Source organism: Anopheles coluzzii, chromosome 2 (assembly GCF_943734685.1).
Source record: "Anopheles coluzzii chromosome 2, AcolN3, whole genome shotgun sequence".
NCBI lineage: Eukaryota > Metazoa > Arthropoda > Insecta > Diptera > Culicidae > Anopheles > Anopheles coluzzii.
In genome coordinates, this window is record NC_064670.1 from 25,286,363 (window position 1) to 25,296,879 (window position 10,517).

General features: G+C 52.0%; 3 protein-coding genes across 3 annotated transcripts; 1 reads left to right on the plus strand and 2 right to left on the minus strand.

Moving 5' to 3' along the window:
* Window positions 1-36: 36 nt before the first annotated feature.
* LOC120953240 (gamma-aminobutyric acid receptor-associated protein) lies at window positions 37-3,060 on the minus strand. The gene is made up of 2 exons (XM_040373016.2): window positions 2,800-3,060; window positions 37-993 (listed from the first exon to the last, which is right to left on the minus strand). The coding sequence occupies exons 1-2, from the start codon at window positions 2,887-2,889 to the stop codon at window positions 691-693; spliced, it is 393 nt and encodes a 130-aa protein (XP_040228950.1). The 5' UTR covers window positions 2,890-3,060; the 3' UTR covers window positions 37-690.
* Window positions 3,061-3,307: 247 nt separating this feature from the next.
* LOC120953239 (5'-AMP-activated protein kinase catalytic subunit alpha-2-like) lies at window positions 3,308-5,646 on the plus strand. Its single transcript, XM_040373015.2, has 2 exons — window positions 3,308-4,190; window positions 4,261-5,646. Exons 1-2 carry the CDS (start codon window positions 3,714-3,716, stop codon window positions 5,479-5,481), a joined length of 1,698 nt encoding a protein of 565 aa, XP_040228949.2. The 5' UTR covers window positions 3,308-3,713; the 3' UTR covers window positions 5,482-5,646.
* Window positions 5,647-6,394: 748 nt separating this feature from the next.
* On the minus strand, window positions 6,395-10,488 carry LOC120953241 (probable ATP-dependent RNA helicase kurz). Its single transcript, XM_049606626.1, has 4 exons — window positions 10,316-10,488; window positions 6,930-10,246; window positions 6,644-6,846; window positions 6,395-6,577 (listed from the first exon to the last, which is right to left on the minus strand). The coding sequence occupies exons 1-4, from the start codon at window positions 10,388-10,390 to the stop codon at window positions 6,498-6,500; spliced, it is 3,675 nt and encodes a 1,224-aa protein (XP_049462583.1). The 5' UTR covers window positions 10,391-10,488; the 3' UTR covers window positions 6,395-6,497.
* Between the last annotated feature and the right edge of the window lie 29 nt (window positions 10,489-10,517).

Here is a 10,517-nt window from a genome sequence, read left to right on the forward strand (position 1 = left end):
TTTCCAAGATGGGTCAGCAAGAAAATAGAGCTTAGATTTTTATAGTTTTTTAAGAGTTTTTTTTTTGTTTTATTTTTTCCATTAATCCTACTTATACAGTTTTTTTTTGCATATTTTTGCATTAAATAAAATACGTAATCGAATACGGCCTAGCATTCTTTTGTTTTGTTGTAGTATGTAACTATACCCCAGTACAAATGAACCACAGAAACAAAGGGAAGCGGGCGGAGGGACAAAACGAACGGGCCCATGCACGTATTGCTATAAGGGTGGAAAGTACAAAGGAAATCGTGTTCAAGTGCAGAGCGCTCCCTGTGTAATCAACAAATCAACATCTGTTTGGGGAACGAAAATCAAAGAACAGCAAGTGAGTGTCAGTCTCGTGCGAATGCGGGGCTGTGCGCGGTGCCAAACTTCAACGCCATCGCCACACCAGCACCATCCGCCAGATCTTGAACATCGATGGGAAAAGGGGAGGGAGGGGAGAAAAGCAGGAGGATCGATGTGTTATAGGCTTATACAAGAGAATGGCTTTTCACACATTTTTTTGTCCTTTTCTTCAGTATCATCACAAGTATTTTTGTTGTTGCGTGCAGTGTCTGTGTGCAGCGTGAGTGTGTTTGCATGTCCTCACACCCACACAAACACGGCACACAAGCTTTATGGTTATAATTATGCTTCGCTGGTAGCTTAGTTGCTGCTGTCAGCGGTGCTGCTGCTGCTGCTGCTGCCGCTACCGTAAACATTCTCATCCGAGTAGGCAATGTAGAGGAAGTAGTCCTCCTCGTGATGCTCGTGGTACAGCGAGCCCATGGTGGCCGACGTCGGCGGAATGACGTTGTTCACGAAGAAAAACAGCGCATCTTCCGGGCGGAGATGGATGCGTTTGCGAATCAGGAAGTAGAACTGGCCGACGGTCAGGTCGGACGGGACTAGGTACTTCTTCTTGTCCAGGTCATCGATGCGAGCTTTCGGTGCCTTCTCGACGATCACCTGGCCGGGATGAGAAAAACGCAATAGAAAAGAAGTTGTAGTTGTTGCAAAAGGGACCACCACCCACTGCTAACGCCACCATTAGAACAACGCACGCTCTCTTTGTGTATGGCAACAAAATATCCCTACCCTAATTATCATTAAACCTAATCGGTAGGCGATTCGTTTTCTTTATCGTTTGAGCCATCGCAACCACACGGAGGCAGGCGGCGGGGTTTGCTTATCAATCATGCAAAGAGAGACAGAGACAGGCGCCGCCGCCTGCTAATTTTGACCTCATTTCTTAGCATTATGACGTTATGCGCCGTCGCTTTTGTTTACTTTTCTACACGCAAAACATCAGCCCCTACTTTACAGATTCAGCCGTTTTGGTAATTCCGCAAGAAATAAATTGAATTAAAAATCACACACACACAGCTTCAAATCGATTGCAAAAATGCATTGCTTCCTGTCTGCCCCCCCCCCCCCCCCCCCCCTCAACAATGTTGGGTACAGTGTAGTGGTCAGGTGAATTTTCACAAGCCAAACACAGCTGATCAAAACGCAAAGTAGTGGCGGGGGGGGGATGAGAGGGCAGGCTCGGTGGAGTATGTTATTTTCTCTTCACTTTGTTATTGCCACAGCTTGGGCTGCGGGCCGTTCAGTGTGTTGGTGCGATGGGCTGATGATGATGATACGCTGTTCAATGGCATGGCCATGCGCACAAAGCGAGAAAAACTTGCTTTTACGCACACACACAACCAAACACGACGTACGGCCCATTCCATCGCTTCCTGTAGTGGTGGGGGACAATAAACCTGCGTCTGTGTGTGGAGAGGTGTTGTTTTTCTTGTTCGATTGTTTTTGAATCGAACTCTGCCACTCTGTTCCGCCATTGGTGGAACGGGCGATGATGAGGCGATGATTCATCTGCGTACCTGCCGTCCTGCGTTCCTTGGTACGATAAGAACCAGGTTGGATGCACAGCTTTCCCTTCGTACCTAGCGACCCTTGCCGTCCGTTTTACCCCCCATTCCGTACGCGAAACAGGTACGAGACGACGCGCGGCCAGCGCAAAGCAAATTGCTACGGTCAAAACACCCAGCCTCTATCCACCTTCCTACCCTGCAACCCCTTCCCCTTTACAACCATTGCGTGTATGTGTGTGTCTGTGTGCGCGAGTGTGTAGGAGAGTAGCAAAACGCTTACTGCGAAGTAGATACGTACACGATCTGATCGTGTCATGGTTGACTTGTAGCAGCGAACGAAAAAAGAAACAAAGGAACCTTTGCTGCTCCTGAGCGCAAAACCGTTTCCATGACGCAATAACCTTGGAATATGAAGCAAAAAGCAAGCGATTCCGTCGTTGGTGGGTCAGAATTTTCTAATTCTGATCGTAGAGGCTGTTTCCGCTGTAACCTCGTTGCTGGATGTTCTCGGAACTTCCGCCCGTCGTCCTTCCAGTGGATGAAAAATGCCCTTCCCGCAGGTGCACAAAGTGTGTCCTTGCCAGCGCCTATTGCACCACACAAAATCTGACTCATAGCAGAAATTAAAACGGCACTTACGACCGTATGTCGTTTAGCCCAAGTTGCCATATTTCCATTTAAAAATCCGTGGGTACTTAGGGGGTGATTAGGGTTTTAGGGCTGGCAGAGCGCTCAACGCCATTTGGCGATATACAAACAAACAACCTCCATTCCCACTGCTACACACAGCAACGGGCCAGACCCAGAAGGGAGAAGAAAATATAACTCATTCCACCCCCCCTCGCAAAACATTCACACACATACACACTCTCATATACCCACACACGGCAATACTTACAGGCACACGGTCTGGATATTTGCGTCGAATTTTGTCGCCCTCGGCCTTTCGCTTCTCGAACGGGTGCTCTTCCTTGTACTGGAACTTCATCTTTGCTATTAAAATGCGTAGAATGGTGTGTCGATAAAGAAAGATTCACTACTGCTGCTGCTGATGTTGGGGGGGAAGGTGGTTTATCTTTTCGATACGGAATAAAGCGCACGCACTTGTTCACTGCACAATTGCTCTCCAAACAATGATGGCCGTCGCTTCGCAATCACAAACTCGAGAGAAGGCAGGCCTGCGCACTGCGTTCGCCCACCGTCATCGCTATCGGTCATTTCGGTTTGACAGTTTCGGCGCAGGATTTTTGTTGGGGCGAAAATTTGCAACGACTTTGAAGATTTTTTTTGAATAATTATTAGGGTATTTCGCGAAGAACATTAAATATGAATGCACAACCAGGTAAGAACTGTACACAAAAGCAGCATAAAAGTATGAACAAACTGTGATTGCATTTTGCGATGTAGCACAATGGTAGCACAACCATTGTGATGCTGTGAGCATTGGAAGAACGTCATCCGCTGGGAGGAATATTTGTTTTGGTTGTACAATTTATTAGTTCACAAATTCTTGCCCCAGCCTCAAACACCATTCCCAATATGTAGCTCTAACCGTGTTTAACAGTGCCCGTGTACAATGTAATTGCAGTGCTGAGGTGTTACCAAGTATTTACCCAAGAACAAGAACCTACGAGGTCGCGTTGTACTTGAACGTGACGCAGGAAGGCATATAAAAAAAAGGTAGAGAAAAATTGAAGGACACTTTTTGTGCGTGAAGAGGAGACAGCAGATTTGCACCCTACGGCAGTGCCCGCGATACGACGTAGAAAGCGCGTTTGGTTTTAATAATAAATAAACCCAAACATAAGCGGGATGGCCGATAAAGGTTCGCAGCCGGGCGGGACGCCCCAGCCGCTGGTGAAGATAGGCCACTACATACTGGGCGCTACCCTTGGCACGGGCTCGTTCGGAAAGGTCAAGATTGGCGAGCACCAGGTGACGAAGCACAAGGTGGCGGTGAAGATACTGAACCGGCAGAAGATCAAAAGCCTGGACGTGGTGGGCAAGATTCGGCGCGAGATCCAGAACCTGAAGCTGTTCCGCCATCCGCACATCATCAAGCTGTACCAGGTGATCTCGACGCCGACCGACATTTTCATGATCATGGAGTACGTGAGCGGGGGCGAGCTGTTCGACTACATCGTCAAGAACGGCAAGCTGCAGGAGTCGGAGGCGCGCCGCTTCTTCCAGCAGATCATTTCCGGCGTCGACTACTGCCACCGGCACATGATTGTGCATCGCGATTTGAAGCCGGAAAACTTGCTGCTCGATCACAATCGTCACGTGAAGGTAGGCGGGCGTTAATCGGGGCTTCAAAGTGCGATCTCGAAGATTCACCATTTCTCCCCCTTTCCCACAGATTGCAGATTTCGGACTATCGAACATGATGCTGGATGGCGAGTTTTTGCGCACCTCGTGCGGCTCGCCAAACTACGCCGCACCGGAGGTAATCTCCGGCAAGCTGTACGCCGGACCGGAGGTGGACATTTGGTCGTGCGGCGTCATACTGTACGCGCTGCTCTGCGGCACGCTGCCGTTCGATGACGAGCACGTGCCGACGCTGTTCCGCAAGATCAAGTCGGGCGTGTTTCCCATTCCGGAGTATCTGAACAAGCAGGTGGTGAGCCTGCTGTGCCAGATGCTGCAGGTCGATCCGCTGAAGCGCGCGACGGTGGAGGAGATCAAGAAGCACGAATGGTTCCAGAAGGATCTGCCGGCGTACCTGTTCCCGTCGCCGGTCGAGCAGGACAGCAGCGTGGTGGACACGAACGCGATCCGCGAGGTGTGCGAGAAGTTCAGCGTGAAGGAGCACGAGGTACACAATGCGCTGCTGAGCGGCGACCCGCACGATCAGCTCGCGATCGCGTACCATCTGATCATCGACAACAAGCGCATCGCGGACGAGGCGGCCAAGGCGGAGCTGAAGGAGTTTTACGTGGCTGGCAGCCCGCCACCGCCCGGTGCGGACAGCAAGTTCGGCACGCCGCTCGGCCCGGGCTCGATCGCCCCGACCCAGGCCGGCACGCCGAGCGAGCCGTTCAAATCGCCCTCGATACACCCGGAACGCATTGCACCGCTGCGGGAGCGGCCGGTCACGGCGGCCCAGAACATGCCGGTGCCCACGCTCAGCACCATGTCGCCGTCGGCCGTGATGCCGATCGACAAGCATCGCGGCACGCCGGTCAAGCGGGCCAAGTGGCACCTGGGGATACGGTCGCAGTCGAAACCGAACGACATCATGCTGGAGGTGTACCGCGCGATGAAGGCGCTCGACTTTGAGTGGAAAATCATCAACCCGTACCATGTGCGCGTGCGCAAGTACAATGCGCGCAACGACAAGCACGTGAAGATGTCGCTCCAGCTGTACCAGGTCGATCCGAAGAACTATCTGCTGGACTTTAAGTCGCTGACGAACGACGAGGTGGAGCAGGGCGACGATGTGATCATGGAGAGCCTGACGCCACCGCCCCCGGTCGGGTTCGGGGGGATGGGCATTCCCTCCAACCATCAGCCGAGCGGCCACCACACGATGGAGTTTTTCGAGATGTGCGGTGCGCTGATTGCGCAGCTGGCCCGCTAAATCATCGGATAGGTGGTGGGGTTTGCCGGCACATTTTTGTTAGCCCTAATTTTTAACGCGCTGTAGATGAAAAGCCAAAAAAAAACAAACTGTAACAATTGTTTGCTGTAGGGAAAAACCGAACAAGGATTATAATATATAGCGGACGATCCACGCCTTAACGCACGTGCTCGTGGTTGTTATTTGTTGGACATTACTACACCTTTCGGGGGGGAAATAACAACTGTTACTGCTTTCGTATTCGCCTAACAAAATAAAGACCTTACGAAGGGAGCTTACAGGGTTTCACACTTTATCTCAAGACCGCGGGACACCTTCCCGAATCTGTCTTAGCCAATGCCAAGACTGCGGTATGATGCTTGAAAACGTTGATGATACCTGAATTCATCGGATGCAATGCTGAATCTGCGGCACATTTCTCGAAACACACTGGTCCGCGCCGAGGACATGCGGTCGAATATTTTCTTACACAGATAACCTTTGTGTACATCAGTGTACTGAAAACAGTGAATTATTTTTTTCGTTTTTTTACCAGAAAAGATTATTTAAACAGTTCAAACTACTTTCTTAACACTTGTAAATATTTTAATTAAACAAATATGCATTCACTCATTTTATTAAATAGCCTTTTTTTTGCTAAAAAAACGAAAAGGATAATTGAGTGTTTCTAATAGACTGGTGTACACAAAGGTTATCCGTGTAAAAAAATATTCGACAGCATGTCCTCGGCGCGGACCAGTGTGTTTCGAGAAATGTGCCGCAGATTCAGCATTGCATCCGATGAATTCAGGTATCATCAACGTTTTCAGGTATCATCAACGATTTCAAGCATCATACCGCAATCTTGGCTTTGGCTAAGACAGATTCGGGAAGGGGTCCCGCGGTCTTGAGATAAAGTGTGAAACCCTGTATCTCGTTTGCTTTCGCAAAGCAATTTAATACATACACGCGCATACACGCATCATTCCCGAAGGTTGGGAATGCGGGGGGATACGCTTTGTTTCTAGCACGAACGTTTACTCCACCGGGGGCCACAGTTTGGCAACATCCTCGTGGCAGGAAACGGGCAGAAAGTCAGCATATTCACGGCAGAAAACTGGGGGAAAAAAGAGACAACACTGTAACATCCGTTTGGGGTCGTTGGGTTGTCGCGTAAACCTACACTTTGGATCCGCTTGCCACAGCTCGTGGAAACGCTGCGCATTGAACAGCTCGTTCGCCAGCATCACCTTCAACGCCGCATCGATACGGGGGACGGCCGTGGAGTACAGCTTCAGCACCGAGTCCGGGGACGAAAGTAACGATTTCCGGAACGGTTTCAGCTGCTTAAAAACGATCCCTTGCAGGATAAACTTTAAAAGGTATCTGTGAACAAGATTAGGCGGGTAGAAACGAATACCCATTAGTAAGGAAGAAATACATAAAGACGCTCTCTGCTGCAAACTCACTTGCATCGAAGCATGTTTTTGGGCATCTCCACCACGGACGCCGGCAACTCCCAGCTCGTCTTGCCGAACGTCGCCCTCACGTGGCATTCGATCGTATCGGTGGCCGCATTGTACGCCGGTGGGATCGGTTCCTCCAGCACGTCGATCGCGTTGCACACGTTCGGCACAAACTTGGGCAACCAGTCCGGCTCGATGGCGGTGATGCCGCGCACGAACATTTTCGTCTTATCGCTTCCCTCCTCCCCGACGACGCCCGGTACGATCGCTTCGTACGCCTCCTGGTAGCATACCCACTCGGGCTGCTCCCGCCGCAGCACGGAACTCGCGTGCAGAAACACGGGCTCATCAATCATGGGCAGATTGTACGCATGCTTCAGCTTGCGCGCATCCGTCTTCAGCTTAATGTCACTCTCGGGCAGTTTGCGCGCGATCTGATCCGCATTGCCGATCAGCAGCAGCTGCCGTAGAAGCCGGATTTGTGTTGCGGTCGGTGGTGCCATATCCGGATCGACGGCCAGGTTCATGCCGAGCAGGTTGGCGTTCACCTCGTTCGTTAGCTGGATGCGTAGCTTTCGAATTTCGCGGATCGCTTTCAACCGGATCCCATTTTCGGTGCAAAACTCTTCCAGCACACCCTTGCTGTGGGCGTGCTCGGCCGCACCGACCGCTTTCAGCAGTATCATGGGATCACCGAGCAGCAACGATTCGCCCGTCCCGGCCCAAATCTTCCGCTTCTGGCGCCAGCGCTTACCGCTTTCCGTGTTGTTGGCCTCCTCCGACAGCGAAACCTCCTCCAGCACTTCCTGCACGGACAGGGCCGCCACGAGACAGATCACGTACGGGAGCAGCGCATGCTGATGGCTGAGCGCTAGCATCTTCCCGAACCGTGGCGCTACCGGGAAGGCTGCCATCGTACGCCCCAGCTCGGTGACGCGCGTAAGCGTTTGATTCTTCTGCACCTTCTGGCCACCGTTCCGGACGATCACTTGCTCCAGTGCGCCGAGCTGCAGCAGCCGCTGCTCGGCCGACATCAGCTGCACCGGATCGGGCGGCGAGGGGAAGGGGAAATTCAGCACCTTATCAATGCCCATACACTTCATCTGCAGCATCAACCCGTCGACGGGCTTCTGCTGCACCTCGGGCGGTGCAAACTCTACAAACTCGTCGTTAAACACGGCACTGGAGTAGAGCCGATAGCAGTGCCCGGGTGCGACACGTCCCGCCCGCCCAGCACGCTGGTTTGCGGACGCTTTGCTCGTGTACGTCACCACGAACGCGGTCACGCCCGTCGTTTTGTCGTACAGCTTCGTCTTCTGCCGGCCCGTGTCGACCACGTACTTGATGTCCGGGATGGTGAGCGACGTTTCGGCCACGTTCGTGGCGACCACGCACAGCCGAGCGCCTTCCGGCGGGGGTTGGAAGATTAGCTGCTGCTTGTCCGGCGACAGCATCGAGTACAGCGGCAACACCCACAGCGGTTGACTTTTGCGCAGTTCGGACACGCTGGCGGAAAGGTTGGCCGCGTTAAGCTCGTCGTCGTCGTCGTCCGAGTCCAGCTCACTGGCCGTGTCGTTCTCTTCCGCCCGATCACCCTCGGTATCGTCCACGTGCGGTAGATCGTACGCATCCAGGTTAATTTGCGGCAGTACGGGGAGCTGATCACGTTTTTGCCTTTTGCTCGATTTCGCTTTGGGCGGTTTGTGGGCCGGCTTGCCCCGGTACACATTATCAAATTCGTCCTCTTCGTCTCTCACCACCTCCTCCTTCTTCTCATCCACTTTCTTACCGGTCCTTACGCCCTCCTTGTCCCCGCGCAATGGGAACATCTTGCGCAGTTTGCGCACCATCGTGTTTACCTCCTTCTGACCGGTCAAAAACACCAGTATACCACCGTCCGGCAGTTTGGTGTGTATTTTCACCGTCTTCAGAAAAGCTTCGCGCAAATAATCGTCCGGCGTAGTTTTGTTAAAGTGCACCGTCACGGGAAACTGGCGCGAATCGATATTAATGACGGGTGGTGTGTCCAGGAACAGTTTCTTGTTTTCCGTAAAATCCTGCACGCGCAACGTGGCCGACATGATGATTACGCGCAGCGGATTGTTGCCACGCTTTTCGCGCAACCGAACGATGCGCGACAGCAACCCCATGAGGATGTCGGTGTAGACGCTCCGCTCGTGCGCCTCGTCCAGTATGATGCAGGAGTACTTGTTGAGCAGAAAGTCCACCTCGATCTCTTTCAGCAGCACACCGTCCGTCATGAACTTGATCTTCGTCCTGTCCGTCACGTTGCCTTCGTACCGGATTAGGTACGAGACGACGTCGGTCGACAGGTTCATCTCGTGTGCGACACGCTTCGACATGGAGACGGCTGCCACACGCCTCGGCTCGGTAACACCGATCAGCCCCCGTTCGCCATAACCGGCTTCGTAGAGGAATTGCGGGATTTGGGTCGTTTTTCCACTTCCCGTTTCACCGGCTAGGATGGTTATTTTGTTTTCACTTATCGTTTCCATAATTATCTGCTCTTCGCCCAGAATTGGAAGCTTTAAACGGGCTGCTTGGATCGCTGGATCGCGCTCCACGTGAATGTAGGTGGCTGGTTTTCGATCCACGACAGTGGGCTTCTCTTTCTCGCCATTGGGCTGCTTCACATCCTCGGGAGGTGCATTTTCTACCTTTTTACTACTTTCCTCTGTAATCGACTCTTGTTCCGGTTGATTTTTGTCTACCTCTTCGTTTTCATCCTCTTGAGCGGATTCCTGTTCGCTCTCCTCTTCCTCCTGCTCGTTTCCCTCTTCTCCTTCCTCTTCCACTTCTTCCTCCGATTCATCTTCACTCGAGGAGGGATCGTTCAACCCGACCACATTGGGATCATATTCACCTTCCACCTCTTCCACCGATGCTGGACCTGCCTGGCGCAGTAAGGCCAACCGCTTCCGGCGACTACCGACCAAACTTTTGATTTTGGCCACGCCCGCTTCCTTCGCATTGTTGACGTAGGTAACGCCATACTTCTGCTCCTTGAAATGTTGCTTCAACCCTTTCGTCTGCACCTCGCTCAACTTCCGAAAGCCACTCAAGTCGTCCTTCGACGCCTGCACGGCCACTAGCGAGGCAATGAGCGAGGAGCGATTTTCCTTTTTCTTCTTCTGGTCGACAATCTTTTCCAGCCGTTTGCGTTGCTTTTTCGACAAGATTTTCGTCACCACCGTACGGTCTTTCTTGATTTTGGTCTCGCGCTTCTTTGACGGCAGTACCAGCACGTTTGAGTTGTCCTGCCCTCCGTACTCGTCGCCGGGTGCGAAGTCTAGTTTGATCTGCAAGAAAATTAGGATCGTACACCACCAGCACACTTTATGGTTGGACTGTAGCGACAAATACATTACCTTCTTCGTTTCCGAATCATCGATGATGGTTTCCACCTTTTGGCGACCCTTTTCGTTGAACCTTCGTTTACCCATGCTGAAAATGTTCACACGCGGCAATGCACACAGCCCGGCAAACTAGCCCGTTGTTGTGCCGAGAGGACGTTGTTTACATTTTACGAACCAACACGTGCTCTTGACAGTTGCATTGTTTTGACAGCTG

What these genes read in the sequence shown, in the direction of transcription:
- LOC120953240 (XM_040373016.2), bottom strand. Translation starts at nt 2,889, where the DNA reads ATGAAGTTCCAGTACAAGGAAGAGCACCCGTTCGAGAAGCGAAAGGCC. An exon ending in AATATCCAGACCGTGTGCCT is followed by an intron (nt 994 to 2,799) that starts GTAAGTATTGCC and finishes CATCCCGGCCAG; the next exon opens with GTGATCGTCGAGAAGGCACC.
- LOC120953239 (XM_040373015.2), top strand. Translation starts at nt 3,714, where the DNA reads ATGGCCGATAAAGGTTCGCAGCCGGGCGGGACGCCCCAGCCGCTGGTG. An exon ending in ATCACAATCGTCACGTGAAG is followed by an intron (nt 4,191 to 4,260) that starts GTAGGCGGGCGT and finishes CCTTTCCCACAG; the next exon opens with ATTGCAGATTTCGGACTATC.
- LOC120953241 (XM_049606626.1), bottom strand. Translation starts at nt 10,390, where the DNA reads ATGGGTAAACGAAGGTTCAACGAAAAGGGTCGCCAAAAGGTGGAAACC. An exon ending in ATGATTCGGAAACGAAGAAG is followed by an intron (nt 10,247 to 10,315) that starts GTAATGTATTTG and finishes ATTTTCTTGCAG; the next exon opens with ATCAAACTAGACTTCGCACC. An exon ending in AAAAACATGCTTCGATGCAA is followed by an intron (nt 6,847 to 6,929) that starts GTGAGTTTGCAG and finishes TCTTGTTCACAG; the next exon opens with ATACCTTTTAAAGTTTATCC.